At 39.7% G+C, this 18,097-nt stretch overlaps 1 protein-coding gene across 1 annotated transcript in view; it reads right to left on the bottom strand.

Moving 5' to 3' along the window:
• Positions 1-4,139: 4,139 nt before the first annotated feature.
• Positions 4,140-18,097, bottom strand: part of stk33 (serine/threonine kinase 33) — a 216,199-nt gene continuing 202,241 nt past the window's right edge. Inside the window, exons 15-16 of the mRNA XM_052029681.1 lie at positions 14,622-14,710; positions 4,140-4,226 (exon numbers count right to left, since the gene is read on the bottom strand). Coding sequence (XP_051885641.1) covers positions 4,140-4,226; positions 14,622-14,710 — 176 coding nt within the window. The remainder of the gene's footprint in view (positions 4,227-14,621; positions 14,711-18,097) is intronic.

Genomic DNA, 18,097 nt, shown 5'->3' with positions numbered 1-18,097 from the left:
GGGATGAAATGATCCTGTGTCTTCTGAATTACTCCCAGAAACTCCTGCCATTGCTGCTGTACCATCATCCCTGCTAGGGTCCCCTTCCAATCAACTTTGGCGAGCTCCTCTCTCATGCCTCTGTCGTTACCGTTACTCAACTGTAATACCAATACATCTGATTTTAGCTTCTTTCTCTCAAACTGCAGGATGAATTCTATCATATTATGATCACTGCCTCTTAAGGTTCCTTTACCTTAAGCTCCCTAATCAAATCTGGTTCACTGCACAACACCAAATCCAGAATTGCCTTTTCCGTAGTGGGCTCAACAACAAGCTGCTCTAAAAAGCCATCTCGAAGGCATTCTACAAATTCCTTCTCTAGGGATCCAGTGTCAACCTGATTTTCCCAGTCTACCTGCGTATTGAAGTCCCCCATGACCACCATAACATTGCCTTTCTTACATGCCTTTTCTATCTCCTGTTGTAATTTGTACCCCACATCCTGGCTACTATTTGGAGGCCTGTATATAACTCCCATCAGGATCTTTTTACCCTTGCAGTTTCTTAACCCTACCCACAAGGATTCTACATCTTCTGAGTCTATGTTACTTCTTGCTAAGGATTTGATTTCTTTTTTTTACCAACAGAGGCACCCCACCCCCTCAGCCCACCTGCCTGTCTTTTTGATAGGACGTGTATCCTTGGATGTTTAGCTCCCAACCGTTAACTTCTTTCAGCCACGACTCTATGATGCCCACAACATCGTACCTGCCAATTTCTAACTGTGCTATAAGCTCATTTACCTTGTTTCATATACTGCGTGCATTCAAATATAACACCATCAGTCCTGTATTCACCACCCCCTTCTCAAATTTGTCTCCATGTTGCCTAAAGTTAAATTCTTAACCCTTTTTAAACTTTGTCTTATTTTTTATTCTAAAGACTTCAGTAACCTCTCCTGCACTCTCCTTCCCTTTTACTTTATCCATACTTTTCCAATCTATTGAACCCACCCCCCTACTATTTAGTTTAAAGCCCTATCCACAGTGCTAGTTATGTGATTCTCCAGGACCCTGGTCCCAGCGTGGTTCAGGTGGAACCTGTCCCATCAGAACAGCTCCCTCCTTCCTCAATTCTGGTGCCTATGTCCCACGAATTCAAGCCCACTTATTCCACACCAATCTTTGAGCCATGCATTTTACTCTTTGACCTCATTGACTCTGTGCCAATTTGCACATGGCTCAGGTAGCAATCCAGAGATTACCATCTTTTTGGTTCTGCTTTTTAATTTGGTCCCTAGGTGCTCAAATTCCCTCAGTAGAACCTCTTTCCTTGTTCTACCTACGTCATTGGTACACACATGGACAATGACAACTGGACCTTTACCCTCCCACTCCAAATTCATCTGCAGGCCAGATGAGATGTCTAGAACCTGGGCACCAGGTTTTAATCTCTTCTTCCAAGGATTCCAGGACAATCAAAAGCCTTATTCATAGAACCCCTAAAAATAAAGCCACGGTACCTTTTTCCACAAAAATATAAGCAACTCTACTACCCAGAAGGAATGTAAAACAGGCGCATAGAACACCATTGTCTGCAGGTTTCACTCCAGATCACACACAATTTTGACTTGGAAATGCATCACCATTCACCATTCCTTCATTATCGTTGGTTGTACTCCCATCGGGCATGGATAGAGGATTGGCCGGCTAACAGGAAACAGGGTAGGCATAAATGAGTCATTTTCTGGTTGGAAAGATTTAACAAGTGGTGCACCACAGGTATCAGTACTTGGGCATCAACTTTTTAGAATTTATATAACTAAGTAGGATGGTTGCTATATTTGCTGATAACACAAAAATAGGTACGAAAGTAAGTTGTGTAGAGGACATTAGGAGGTCACAAAGGTTTGTGAATAGATTAAGTGAATATACAAAGATCTGTCAAATGGAGTATGAAGTGGAAAAAAGGAAACTTGTCTATTTTGAGAGGAAACATTTTGAAGAAACATATTATTGAGATAGTGATAGATTGCAGAGCTCTGAGACACAGAAGAATCTAGGTGCCCTAATGCATGATTTGCAAACGGCTAGCATGCAAGTCTAGCAAGAAATTAGGAAAGCTAAACAAAAAAAAATCATATATTGCCATGGCAATTGAATCAGAATCAGATTTATTATCACTGACATAGGATGTGAAATTTGGTGTTTTGTGGCAGTGGTGCAGTGCAAAGACATAAAAATCTATAAATTACAAAAATAAATAAATAGTGCAAAAAGGAATAATGAGGTAGTGTTCACGGATCATTCAGAAATCTGATGGCGGAGGGGAAGAAGCTGTTCCAATTGAATGAAAAAGTAGGAAGGTTACAATTCAATTCTGTAGGGCTTTGTGAGGCTACATTTGGAGTATTGTGTACATTATTGGTCTCATTATTTAAGGATGGATGTTCATACATTGGAAACAATTCAAGGTTTACTGGACTAATACCTGGAAAAGGCAGATTGTTTTGTAGAAAGATTGAAGCATGAACTCACTGGAGTTTAAAAGAGTGAAAATGAACTTTATTGAAACATATAAAATCCTGAGATGATGTGACAGGCCAAATATGGGGAGGGTATTTCCTACTGCAGGAAAATCTAGAATTAGGGGGTCACTGTTTAAAAGGATCACCCATTTAAGGCAAAGTTTTTTCCTCTCAGATGGAGATTCTTTGGAACTCTTTTTCTCTAAGGATGGTGGAAGCAGAGTCTTTAAATATTTATAAGGCAGTGGTAGATAGATTCTTGATAAGCAAGGGGGTGATAGATTACTGTGGGGAGACGGGAAAGCAGAGTTGAGGTTAAAATCAGATCAGCTATGATATTAAATAGCAGAGCAGGCTCGAGAGGCCAAGTGGTCTACTCCTGTTCTGAATTTTTATGTCTGTGTCTAACACCAACTTTACAACATGGAGTGCGACAATTCAAAGGTGAATCAACACCACCTTCTCAATTAGGGCTGGTATTACATGCTGGTCCTCCCAAAGGCACCAACATCCCATGAATAAATAGAAGATTTCCTCTTGCGGCAGTGCTGGATAATTCTTGTCATGAAATGTTCTCAGGGCACAATACAGCCTTGGGACAGTTATTCTGGTCTTCGATCACTGCTCCCTTTCAGCAGCCATGTGACCCAGGAAAGAAATTTAGTTGTGGTGGGAAGGGAGTGGGGTTGGGGGCATGGAGTTGCAGTTGCCTGGGCTGAGCAATACTGAAGAGTCCTTTTAACTAGCGCCGTCTCCTTGTCACAAATTCTGATGCAATCCACTGAAAATGTTAACAATGCTTCTTGTCAAATTTAGTGTGGTTAAATTGTGTTATGATATTGCCAGGATATGCTTAAACATAATGGAATGTATTTTCCAACAGGTAAAGATAAAAACTTTTGAATAAGAGAGCAATTTTGTCAAGCCACTGAGTAAAGCTTTTACTTGCATTTTCAGTTAGTTATATTCTGGTATTTGGCATTATTAATGGTAATATAACATCAGAGTCCCTGCTTAATGAGTAACACTGAAGGTGTTAATAGACATCCAGAGGGCAAATGCAAATAAAACAATATCAGTTTATTTGCCAGCCCCTTCTGAATTATGATTAAATGCACAGCTGAAAATCTGACCCACTGACAGCTGTGTCCAATTAGAGAAGTTTTTTTAATATAAATATCAGTTTGCTACATCATGCTCTTAATGCCAATGTTTTCCAAATAAAAAAAAACAAAAGAAAATTGTGAACAAGTTAGTAACTCTGTCAACACATTGCAAATTACCCTGTTTCAACTAATGGCAACTTAGTTCCACCAGTGGGATTGCGTTTCCTGGGAATCCATGGTATGCCCACGTGCTAAATTGCTGGTGATTTCATTCTCATTGTTGCAGCCATGTCCACTGCCATCTGTGCAGCTGCTCCAGTATGCTCCCTGCAGAATAATTCCTTCTCACCATAATGTGAGATCACCGGGAACCTGGCTCCAGACCAGTGCTACCAGCCCTATTCCATCAAATTCAATGACCTTTCCCAGTGCTCCAAGTTTCTGGATCCTATCACCCACTGCTGCCAAATGCCATGATCCATTCACCCTAGCCATAAACAGTGACTGTAAACCCTGCTGTAAATCTAGCTGCATCGCCAGATCCATCCAGCTGAGCTTCCAAATTCTAGGACAGTGGCTCCTAAATCCAATATCTGTGCAATACCATAAACCTGTGAGCAAAAGCATTTTCTTTTAAGTTAACCATTCCACTTCCAGCAATTATATACTGATTGGGAATTTTAGAAAAAGCGTGCATCCCAGGAACTAAACCTAACTGTCCAACTCCACCTGTTCCTCACTGTGAACATGAATAACTGAAAAATCAAGAGCAATCTTATTGCTATTAAAAGTTAGCAGAACATCAATAACAACTACTCCGGGCTAACTGTGCTCAATTTAATCTTCAAATCCCTGACTGTCAAAGAGCCAAGGAGCATGTGTCTGCAGATGTTGTTTTCTTATGGCATATACAGTGTGATAAATGTCTGTTATCATTTAATTACATTAACTTCAGCACAGTTCCTGGTCCTTGGGAAATTCATTATACCGTGTCATATGGTTAAGATTTTGTAATAGTATAAACCCTACTTGGATTGCCACATGTGTAACTTTTTTAAAAAAAATCAAATGCTTTGGACATCACAAAAGATTCTGGAGCATTCTGACAGATTCAATAGTAAACTATTGGATTCAAACTTGGAATCTTGTTTCATAGTCCAGCTTTTAGTATTAAATTGAACTCAACTTTTCTTTATATTGCACAGTTTAACAGTTTCTTTACCTCATGGGACATTCCACTCAAGGGATGGATGAACAATCTCAGCTCAGAACCTTAGGCCTTCTACAGAAAGGAGTGTCCTGCTAGTCTGATTGACATGGTCAAAAGGACAGCCAGGAGGATTTCATTTGAAGAAGAATAACATGAAGAGTGCATCCCAGGGATAGGAGAAGGAAAATGGAATTAAAATAACAGCCACTGATTAATTTCAAACCACAAGATTCACAAGTGCTGCCTCGTTCCTGTCAGCCTTTGATATTGGCATTCTGAACTAAGTCACGCAATTGCAACCTGCAGGTTATTCGCCCTGTGATTCTTTTGCTCTCTCCGTATGGAATAGCATCTGAAATCTGCCTGTAATCCTTCTTCACAGCAGTATGGTTGAGATAGAGAAGTCAACCAAAGAATGCAAGCCCACTTTATCCCATTATGAGGCATGTTGGTGTTCATCACTACTCTGAGGACAACAACCTAAGCTAAAGTAAAACATTCTAAGTTCAATATTTGTTTTAAGAAAGATCCTAACAATTATTTCTCACCCTACAGCCCGCAAGTTAAATTTTTTTTTATTGAAATGATATCTTGCAGTCATTTTTCTACCGTATTTATTTGAAACAAGACTCTACATTTGAAGATATTACAACCCTTCTACGTAAGCTGAGCAACCTTCAGAATTCTGAATAAGCTGTTAACCAATTTGCCATTTTTGGCATCCTACTGTGTTTATAATGTAGATTCAATCCGTGGTGATTACGTCACCCCATGCTCCTTAACCTCACCTGTTTCTAAATACAGATGTTTTAATTATCCATGACCACTATCCTCAATGTCCTTCCTCTGCATTATTGGGATTTTCCAAAGGAAAGGAATGGAAGCCATGATCTCCAGTGTAAGCTTGAGGAACAGCACCTTGTCTTGCAGTTGGGCACATTGCTGCCTTCCAGACCCAACTTCAGTTAACCTGCTTTCTCTGACTATATCAGAACTGCCCATTACTGCTGAAAGTCATCCATCTGTGATATCAGTTTTTCTCTGTCCATTAGCAATGCCTAAGCTGTCGGGCATGTCTTATAATACTGTATTTTGCAGCTCTTACATTCCTTTTCTGGTATCCATAACCCTAGCCTCACCCTATCAGGGATATTCCTTGTGTCCTCTCCATCCTCCCCCCAACCTCTCTGCAACTTAAAACTAACTTTATTTCTCCCTTTCCCATTTCTAATGAAGAATCCTTGACCTGCAATGTTAACTGCTTTTCTTTTCAACAGATGTTGCCTGGCCTGCCATGTGTTTTCTATTTGTATTTCAGATTTCCAACATATGCAATTTTTTTGCTTTTCAATCTCCTGCCTCTCCTGGCTGAAGTGCTCATTCCCCTTCTGTACAGTAGAGTTAAGTTTGTCTCAATCCAGAAAAGGATAATGCCTGTCAGGAGTGTTAAAAATGTGTCAAATCCAGTGCTTCTTGCTAGAGAATATGGACCATTTGGGAATCTTTCTAAAATGTGTATTATTTTGTAGAATCTCTGTCATTGTGCAACCAATGTGCATGAACTGAGGTGACAATAAATTAAGACCAATTATTTCCCGCCACTAAAATTTTTAAGAGATGATATTATCCCACATGAACATGTTACACAACGATCGCTAATATTCTCTTGTAATCGAAATAGACACTAAATAAGAAAATAACATTGTGAAATGTGAGATTCTGAATGAGTGAAAGTATTATGATGCATTTTTAAATACTAAGCTGCTGAATCTGGTCATTCTGAAAGCTGGGAACGTAATTCCTGGAAGCCTCACTTAGGTTTTGTGTGACAGCTGAAACACTATTCTGTTTCTCTGTTAAAGTCAAACATTTAACCACGGTGTTTTTGAAGGGTCCACTATTTGGTCCTGAGAGACATACATCTATATTCTTGTGCACAATTAAAATTAGCATACCTAAGGCAATATTATTAGGTTGTATATTGAAGAAAGTGACCAGCATTGTCAAAATTGTCAACAATTCAACTACTTGGTGACAGCCCTTGAAAGATCTAAATCAAAGTCAAACCCCATCATGGCTAATTGCTATTATATTTGATAGTGCTCAAACTAATAAAAGTATAGATTTGTGATATGATCGAAATGCAGTAAATGGCATCACTATATCTTTTGGAAACACAAATTCACATAAGCTCATGATTAATTTACCAAGAAGCATTAGGCTCAGACCAAGATGTCTAAGAATGCGTGGGAGAGGTGCAGTGCTACTTTACACTTGCATTAGAATTATAGATTAACCTTGTATCCTTTGTAATTAGATGGAATTCCTAAGTTTTTTTGGATATTGCTGCATCTGCTTTATACCACCTTAAATCCTTTCACCAATTAACAGTCTGGGCTGCTGACCAGGCGAGATGGTAAGGTTTGTTAATCCCCTTAACAGTTGGGTAGATGGAAGATCTGCAAATAAGAAAATAAACAAATCTTGGCGCATTCCCACAACACAACTGGGTTAATTTCTGCTTCAATATCTAGCTTAAAAAAAACAAAATGTCCCATACTTGAAGTCACGTACTTGAAGGAAGAGATGAAATTAATGGTGAAAAATCAATATTTATTGATGCACTTCATTGAAATAATTTGCCTGCTCTCGTCCACCAGTTAAACCCAGTGATAATTATAGGTAAAATAACTTAAAAGAGGGAATTTTAATGAGATGACATAACAGGGCTGTCTGCTTCTCTGTCTTCAACTCCCCCTTGTGATGTTCTCAGCTGAGAAATATGCAATGGAGGAAAGGTGTTTTCTCAAAGGAAATTATGGAAAAATCATGGCCAAGTTATTACAGGGAGTGAGCTTTCAATTTTTCACATTAGTAATAGAAAAAGATCAGTAGAGACTGGATACACTTGTATCCCACTCAGTATTGGCTAATAGTGGTGCAAACCCTCCTGGCTGTGGCCAACGGTTCTAAAGAGAACAACCAGTGTGGAGCCATTTCAATAGATGCAAGTCCCAGACATGCTCAGAACTGCTGCAAGTCTATGACACGCTGAATGATTGACAGCCCCCAGTTAGTAACTCTGCCCCACTACTGGACTACACCAAGAGTCCAACAGCACAACGTAGTCATTCAATGGGATCAGCTCTGCATGAGGATGAGCTGGGTGCGGCAGGGACTGTAAGCAGTGACAGCTATGATAGGCTGAGGAAGGGCACAGGAAGGTCCAGTGCAAAGATGGCATTGGAAGTGGCCCATGAGATGGAGAAAACAACCTGTCAAATTGACAATTTCTATTTTAAGGGTCTGATTTAAAGAAGCTTTGTTTCTGCAAGGCAACTCTCCCTATTGATCAGCTAACAGCATTAGACAGTTACCCTATTGTTTGAGTTAGCTAAAAGCAGTAAAGAAATCACTTTGGATAATATTGCTTCTAAGTGAGGAATTATGTATGTCTGCACAATAAAAGAAAATGAAAACACCAAACTTAATAAAGACCTTTAAAATGTTTAAACTGCTCTTGCCTAATCTTTGGGAAGGAAGATTGAGTTTTCAATATTCAGTCTGAGAGCAATGTTTCATTGATCTTGTGAGTAAGTAGTATGTGTCAAACTTTATAAGAAGAAGAATCAAGGCAGTAAGGGATAGCAGTAACTGGGGAATAATCAATATTCCCAAGCGTAAGAATGAGCCTACCAGACTGGTAACTTCAAGAATCACAAAAAAAAAAATAGGTTAATAAAGCTGAACTGAGCTAGCAATGCAATCTTTTGTGTGTCTGTTGGGGAGGAATTTGATTCTGAGAGCCTGGATTCAAATGCCAAATAGAGATTGAATGACATTTACCAACCATTGCTGGGTGGCATCGCAATTATACTCCTTCCATTAGTCTTTGATGTTATCAGTCAGACCTTAGAATACAAGACAAGAACATGCTTTGCCTCTCAAATATCATGTTGATATTTTGTTTGGGTAAATAAAATAAAATTAAATTTAACCACCCCATGAAAAGAAATATATAGGTTAAACAGTCGACTTGCTTGGTTGAATATATTTAGGAATACTTTATATTTTGTGGATTTCCAGTACAAATACAAAAGTTTTTACTTGCCTTTGGTGGTCCCACCATTTCACATACTACCTACAGCAGCTTCAACTTCACACACTGTTGCTAAATATTGAGCTAATGTAAAACTTTATTTAACTGCTGAGTTACACTTGGAAAAGCCATTTTCCCCAAATCATCCAGTAGGAGTAGAGCTGCTGGCAAAATAATGAACTCCCTCTGGACCATGACCCCACAAGCACTGAACATCAGGCTATTGTTTCCCAGACAACCACGGGACTCACTTGCTCTGGAATATCCAGACTTTGTGCCTCAGTCCTCCAGCCCCTCAACCAGGCACCTCCCATTTCCAGCTCCTCCTTCTCAAGATCCAAAAGAAGGACTGTCCTGGAAGACTAATCTTTCAGCCTACTCTTGCCCACAGAACATATTGTATTCTTCCCACCTTGACTCTAATCTTTCTCCTTTTATCCAGTCTTGTCCCACTTACATTTGTGACGCGGTCTCATATTTTGACAGTTTCCAGTGTTGTGGTCCCAACTGGCTCACTGTCAACCAATCCCCCTGCAACTCCATCCCATAACAGGATAGCCTGAGGACCTTGAAGAGAAGCTCCACTAGTCCCCTCCACCATCCCTTCCTTCTTATGCCTGAACTTGTTTTCACATTGTAGCACTTCCACTTTAACTCCACTCACTTCCCCCACATCAACAGTGTATCTATGAGAACCCGCATGGCCCAACCAGTCTGCTCTCAATCATCAACAAAGTGTTGGAGGCTGTCGTCATCAGTAGAACTTACCAATAATCCACCCACTCACCAATGCCCAGTTTGGGCTTCACCAAAACAACTCAGTTGCAGATCTCATTGCAGCCTTGGTCCAAATCTGGACCAAAGAAATGAATTCTAGAGCTGAGGTGAGGGTGACTGACCATGACACCAAGGCAACATTTGACCGATTATGGTATCAAGGCAACCTGATAAAACTGAAGTCAATGGGCATCAAGGGGGAAACATTCCAATTGTTGGAGTCATTCCTTGCACAAAGGAAGAGGGCTGTCATTGTAGGATGTTGACCACCCAGCTCTGGAAACACTGCAGGAATTCCTCAGCACATATTATATGCCCAGCCATCTTTGGCTGCTTCTTCAATAATCTTTGTTCCATCACAAATCACAAGGTCAGAATTGGGGACATCCTCTGATAAATGCACAACCCTCATTTCCATATGGTGGCTGCAAGCAAGTCAGAGGCTGCATATGCTGCAGCAAGTGACTCACATCCTAATACCCCAAAGCCTTTCCATCATCTAAAGGCAGCAAGTCAGGACTATGATGAAATATTCTCTACCTGCCCAGATGAGTGCAACTCTCCAGAAGCTCGACGTCATCCAGGACAAAGCAGACAACTTATTGCCCCACCCTGCCTTTCAACCACCTTAAACATTCATTCCTTTCTCCATTTCACAAGGTGGCTGTAGTGCATACCATCTACAAAGTGAACTTGCAGCTATTCACCCAGGCTGTTACTACATCAACTGCCAGGATACTCTGAAAGCATCTCCCAAAGCTGTGAACTTTACCAATAAAAATGACAAGGGCAGCAGGGGCAGCAGAACACCACCACGTGCAGGTTCCTTTCCGAGTTGCTCACCATCCTGACTTGGAAATATATTGCTGGTCCTTCACTGTCACTACGTCTAAGTCTTAGAACTCCCGATCCAACAGCATTCCTCCCATTCTTCTAAACTCTAGGGAATACAGGTCTGTTCCACCCAATGCCTTCTCTTGATGCAGGGTCTTGACCCGAAGTGTTGACAATTCCTTTCCCCCCCACAGATGCTGCTTGACCCACGGAGTTCCCCCACCAGTTTGTGTTTTGCTCCAGATTCCAGCAGCTGCAGTCACTTGTGTTTCCAATGCCTTCCCTTTGCTGGTTATGTGGAACAGTCCTGGTACGAACTGCAGTGGCTCGAAGAGGTGGCTCTGCACTACCTACTTAGGGCTATAAGTGCTGGCTTCACTCACTTCTCGTTAAATAAAAAAAAATTAAAGTCTTCATAGGAGTATTGTCCATGCTTAGCCTAGCGATGGTGGATAAGAGCTCACACATTTAATGATGCTATGCTGTTCAGTATGCTACTCATGTAGAGGTCTTGGCAAGTACTGTTCCGTTAACAATGGCTAAAATCTACATTCAGCAACTGTCAACTGATGAAACAGCATTTCGCTTCCTGAAGCCATCAATGGGCCATACAAGTGAAGTATGTGTGAGGTCAATGCAGCTCGAACATGGCATGTTGGTTAGTGGGAGCACAGAACCAAGGCAGTTTTCTATGACAGATTAAGAAATCTGAGACCCTTAATGGACAGGTCGTCATATGCAAGGCGACCGTTGGCCAGAGAGCTTAGCTTATTAATAGAACTAGTTAAGTAGGTGTCACTTGGCTGAAGTTTTATAAATTTGGCATCAGATGATCCTGTGAGTCAGTATCCTAATGAGTAAAATGCACCTAATTAGGCTGCAGAGGTTCAGCTGGTGAAGTTCCAATAAAACACAAGTAATTGGAGCATGAGTAGACCTATTTTCCCATGAACCTGCTTTGCTATTTAATAAAATCATGGCTAACCTTCTACCTCGACTTCACACAGTAGCGCCGCAAGTAGTGCTGCTGTTACACAGCTCCAGTGACCCAGCTTTGACGCCTGTGCAGGATTTGCATGTTTTCCTTGTGACAGTGTGGGTTTCCCCCAAGTGCTCCAGTTTCTCCCACATCTAAGAGGTGTGCTGGTTGGGGTTTAATTACCCCTGGTGAAGATGGGTAGCAGGAGAAACAGGGGGAAGTTGATGGGCATGCAAGAGAGATTAGGCTGCAGGGAAATAAATGGGGGATTGGGATTTCTCTGAAAACCAGCATTGACTTGATGGGCCAAATAGCCTTCCATATTGGAAAGAAATATTAGATTTCACTTGATTTCATTAAAGTCTAAAAAAAAATTAATTGATCTTTGTGTTGAATGTACTCAGTGACTGGGCTTCCACAGCCCTCTGCAGTAGAGATTGCCAACGTTTTACAACCAGCTGAATGAAGAGCTTTCTTTTCACCTCAGTCCTAAATAGCCTGACTTCTTATTCTGAAACTGCAACCTTTAGTTCTCAACTCTATAAGCCTGAGGAGACAGTCCCTGAGCAGCTATCCTCTCTGAATTTTACACATTTCAATGAGATTACCCTTATTTCATTTAAGCTACACCTGTGCATCTGAGCACATTTGGTGTTCCCAAGCCTTGATTCTATCAACAACTCCAAACAATCTAGACTCAGGTAAGTTAGGGATGCCCTTAGAGCAACAGTGTAAATTTCATGCAAGGTAAATAAATTCCACTGTAGGGTACAACATTTCTCACTAGCTTAACTTTTATTACGGTGGATTTTTCAAGCAACAACAATAAAAAGTCTTTGAAATGTGTAACCCAAATTTGTCACTTTTAAGAAGATATACAACATATTTAGGCTTTAGTTAACATATATTCAACTTCGAGAGCAAGATGGCAAACCACTTCAAATCAAATTTGAGAACAAAACAAATTTTACCAAATTACATATTTAGTCCTCATACAAATTTTACACATGATGTTTTAAAAATATAATTAGCATTTTATTTTAAACTGGTAGTTTTCCCCAGTAATACTACATAGCCTCAAGCCCCTTTTTCTGGGGAGTATACAATATTAATCAGCTGCAAGAATCTGTACAAGATTCAAATATACAATTCGGGATTTACGTCATTCAAATATTATTTGTTACAGCATTATTCAATGATTTGAATGAATGCAGATTTTGCATATCAATTGATATCAAACATGCACTTTTAAATCATTGAATAGCATTGGAAATAAAATTTCCACAATTCCTTTTGCTTCATGCAAACCACTCACTGTGAACTCCCCAAATCACAAAAAAGGCTTCCACTGAACAAAGGACTCCTATAACCTATTAAGTTTTAAGAGCGCGCAGAAGTAAACCACGTACAGATTGTTAGGGAAACCAGCTTGTCTCCAGTTGCTACCTTTAATTATAAAGCTTATAATGACATTATTGTTTCTGACCATGATGAAACAGGTAGATTAAGCATTCAGAGTGGGAGCTGATCAGAGTTTAAATGCTTGTCTGTGCTTGATTTATATAATTAATTTTATGATAGTCTTAATGCTGCAGTTTTATCTGTAGGAGAAGTTGAGGGTGTGTGTATGGGTGGAGGGGTTATTGATTAACAAACATTTCTCCAAATTGCAGATCTAATAATGAGCTCAGCTTCAGTCCACATCTAATAACAAACATTCATTTCAGCTGTACAACTAAGCACTAGCTAAGACAATGTAATCTCTTAAAGTGATAGTGTCTTTTTTTGAAAAATACTTAAAATTAATAAATGAAAGCAATTATATTTTAAAAATATTAAGAATCCACTCCCCTTACAAATAAACCACACCAATTTCAATATCATGTTGTTTGCACATGCTGCTGTTTAAAAAAATATTGGATCAAATTTTGCTTCAGCAGGTTATCTAATGGCATCTGCTTTTTGTCAGGCTTACCCTTGCTTAGGCACTTATTTCCATAGCAAGTTGCTGAAGGCATCGGCCAATAACATAGACACAGGGAAATGGAACATTTGACGTGTAACTGAGCAGTATTAAACAGCTAGGCGTTTCTTCAACCAAACAATGAAAGGGGGTAAGTCCAAAATTATATCACTCACTGATGGGAAAAAATACATTGGATTTAGAGAAAAAGAGACAGACAGAAAAAGAAAATAAAAGCTTTCAAATTTTAAATTTAAATATTTTAAAAGATCCAACAACAATTAATACCTGAAGGAATATAACTGCACAATTGGAAGAGTTACTTTAACTGCCTTACAGCTGATTGCCAGTAAGTAGTGATCACATCTTTAAAGGGTGCTTCTGCTTCCTATGAAGTCGTAGCATTAGCAGTGAGTTGTGTTCATTTTTACCATGTAATTACCACAGCATTGTGTCATTCATTGTCTTTTAATGGCGAGGCAGTCAACAAGAAACTGATTTTCCAAAACTAACACTGGAGCAACATAACACAAACACCAACTTTTGGTGTTAGCATTTAACCAGATATTTTCCTCTCATTTGAAGTTGCTGAACCATTCACTGTTTAATCATGGTAAGCCACATCGGTCCCACCATTGGTCCCATCACAGCAAAATTTGGAACAACGTCTTTCACACAGAGGGTAGAATTTCCCAAGTAATTATTCATAAAGATAGAAGTCTGGGAATTAATTCACACAACACTTGAAAAAAAAATGGTGCTCACGCTGTTGAAAATTGTCCTAACCAGAGTAGAGCAATTTTGTGCACAATTCTGAGTGAAGAAGACCAGTTAAGAAATTTGTCTCCTCATCTTAAGAGAGGAACTTTGCTCTCCCTAATGTTAGTTTTACTCAGAAAAAACTCTTAAAATGACACCAACCTTAATGCAAGATACAAAATTCAACTGCTCAGAAAAACAACACCCGTAAAACATCCAAGTTTTACCAACCTTGTTCCACTTGAAACCATGCTATGCATAGGGCCTTCACTCAAAGAGCATTCTTTGTCCCCACTGAGATTTGTGACTTCCTACAGCCTCAATACAAATGCGTGTTCATCTTGACTGCTTCACACATGGAAATCAGTGTCATGGTCACTCTTACCTTCCTCGCCTCAGGATTGTTGGGTGCTGCTGCTGATCTTTGCCGCATCTCACATTTTGCAGTACTTGGGAGGTCATCCAAACTGCAGACTGAAGGAGAGAAGGTTATAACTACTTTACATTCAGCCTACAGGAGGAGGCAGAGCAGACATAGATACTTGGTCAGATTGTAGGGTTCCCAAAAGGAGAGGTATTCATGGACTGCACTCATGTCCTTACAGACGTCTCCCTGGCAACTAACTGCTAGGAACGCAGAATTGGAAGAGTTACTTATAAATGCTTAGTAGTTGATGGTCTCTGAAGCCCTCTACCGCAATGAAGTTGCCTCATGCAGGCACTGTCCTTTACCAGCCTTTTTAGGTTACTCTGACCCCCTCGGGAGTTTTCTCCCAATCCCCCACTCCCTCCTATCATTTCTGCATCAATTCCTTCAATGGCAACACACCTTGTAGCTGGCAGAGTGTCATTTGTTTTGAGGCATGATGTTAAAGATGGTACCTTAAAGATGGAGTCATAGAATCGTACAGCATCGACCATACAGCCCAACATGCCAGATGAGATGGTAAATCCCATCTTCTCTCTCAGATCAGAGAACCCATGACACTATTTTGAAGAGCAGGGAAGTAATCCAAATTGTTCTTGTTAAGGTTTAACCTTCACTCAGCATTACTAATACAGATTGGCCTAGAATTTGCAGACAGGTGCATGTGCTGCAGAACCAGGATAGTTCCCACTTACCCTTGTGGTTATGACAACACACATCTGCAGAGAGAATCTGTCTCCAACACTTGTGGGCAGAGTCTAAGCAGTGACTTGACATTCCACCACAGACATTGCCTCAGGGAATTACTGCGACCAACCATTCCCTAAGACATCACCTTTGGGAATTACCCAAGGCCAATCATGCCTTGTCTCAACAGGCTGTCCAAAACAGTGGAGGTTATGAAAGTTTCTGACATTTAGACCCCAAAAAATACCGATTAAAACTATTAAAATATTGACCATTTAAAACATAAAAACCTAATTCTTGCAGCTATGCTCATCTACTGAAGTCAATGGAGATGCTGATTCTATACCATGGTTCAGGCTGTTTGGGCAGATTCTCTATTGTAAGCAATGAGAAATTGCTCTGCCTTTGCATTCCCTCAGCAGTCTCCATGAGGAGTCCAATAAAGGAGTAAAGTCTTCAAAAGCAATTCATTGGCTCTAAAATGCATTGTGTGTCATGAGATCATGAGAAGCATCACGTAAATGTGAAAATGCAACTTTCTATTTTTATTCATTTCAGTGGAAATGCAATGGGGTTTTATTAATTAAATTCCATTCATAAAACCTCAAAGATTGAACCTAACATTTAATGGAGTAGATTGTGTACTAAGCAGCAATTTCTTCCAACTAAATTTTGGGAAGATTAAGCCATGGTCTTCATCTCAACCACAAACTGCCCTTCCCATGATCATCGTCAATCTGGTTAGCTACTTGCCCTAAGATGAATTTCTGAAATTCATTCTATCAGCGAGACTCCCTAATTCCCCTTCCTTCACTTTGACTAACACCCCAGTTCATCTGAATCCTGCCTTCATGCCTGCATCACTTCTAGATCCAATGTGCCCTATGCAAACCCTGCTGGCCTCCCTCTTTCCAGCCTTTATAAACTTAACCTCATCCAATATCTATCATCTAACTTGCACTGTCCTGATCATAGATCATCCTGCACTCACTGGTCTACATTGATTCATATTCCAGACCCAGCTCTGTTCTAAATGACTCAATCTTGTTTGAAACTTCCCAGTAGCATTGCCCCTCCATAACTCGGTAACCTTCTCCAGCTCCATAAATCTTTGAGTTCTCTGGAATCCTCCAACTGTGGCCTCCTGTGCATTCCCAGTTCTACGTGCTCAACCATTAGCAGCCATGTCTTCAATAGTTTTAGCCCTGAGCTGTAGAATTCCCTCCCTAATACCATCCTCCTTTAAGATGCTACTTTAAACTGACTTATTGACCACATTTTTGCCATGTCTCATAACAACTTCTTATGTGGCCTAATGTCAATTTCCTTTTTGATTATTCAGTTGTGAAATGGTTTAGGTCATTTTACTACAGTAAAGATATAGAAATGCAAATAGTTTATCCTTCATGGGTTTGATTGACAAGTTGAGGTAGAAATGCATCTTAGGTGGTTTATACTAAATGTGCAATGCAGCAACATAGTAGTGGATTCATGCCATACTCTGTTTCTGAAATTCAGTTCCATTGGCTATAAAATTGAGTAAAACAAATAGCCACTGTTATATTCTGTATTTTCCACCCCATTGAGCTTTGAATCATTTTAATAAGAATGCGTTAGTCTTTGATACAGCAAACAATATTGGCAACCATTGCTAAATCCTTGCACAATCTATTGAAGTTAATGGAAAAGAAATCAAACAGAGTAGAAAAACATCCTTATTCAATTTGTTATTGTCCATTTTGCCTCAGTACAAAGGACCATTTTCACTGCCATGGAATACATTTCATCTGCTAAGTAGGATAAGGGTTTAGTTCAACCTGGACTTTCATACCAAGGCTTGTTTCACAACCTGTTAATCATTAACAATCCTGATCCAAGCTAGCTCTTGTCTACATGTTCCACATATAGCTTGTTTCTCTAAAGCTCTTAATATAGTTAACACACTGCCAAATTTCTGATTACTTCAGAGTAAAATATGTGCAATTGTTGTGTTTTTTTGCTCCTTTTGTTTATACTGAATTGCTAAATGAATGATTAAAGGGGTTATTCTGTAATGATTTTGCAATTGGCCATTTTAATGTGCAATTTATAGAAAACCAAATCTGATTACAATCCTGATTCTAACGTAATAATTCTTTGAAAATTGTTTAGACTTTTATTAGAATGCTGTTGTATTAATATTGATCCAACTTTCCATTGCAGTAAATTGCACCCATTAAATTTGTTTTAAGAACAGTAACCCGTAGAATATAGTGTAGCAAAGTTTCATTATCAGTGCAAACTTTATTAGGTGGCTAAATAGTTTCAGGGTTGGCTGTTACATACAGTGAAAACACTTCAAAGTTTGGGTGTGCTTGCAAGAAATCTGGGGAATTTTCTCAGGAATTCTCCCCTTCCTTCTGGCAGGTACCTTGCCTACATGGCAGTGAAACAGGAAAAGGCCCAAAGACATTATCATTAAAAATCTTCCCCTTCCACTAGCTTTTGTGGAGTAGGTTCAGCTTGGACAACCTCAAAACTCATCATAAGGTTTGGATCCTCAGCTGATAATTGCCGAAACTTTAATTCTAATTGGCAGTTCCACTTAAGAGTTATTGTTACGATGTAACAAAGAATAACACTTGCAGCTCCTCAGAAAATGAAGCAGCCTTTGCCTGCATGCCACTAGACCTAGACTGCAGTCAGGCATCATCTGAAATATCGAAAGTAACACTTGTGCTGCAAAAGTGCCACAGATGACCATCTCT

The sequence above is a fragment of the Pristis pectinata genome, chromosome 14, assembly GCF_009764475.1.
Source record: "Pristis pectinata isolate sPriPec2 chromosome 14, sPriPec2.1.pri, whole genome shotgun sequence".
NCBI lineage: Eukaryota > Metazoa > Chordata > Chondrichthyes > Rhinopristiformes > Pristidae > Pristis > Pristis pectinata.
This window is presented reverse-complemented; position numbering and strand designations above follow the sequence as displayed.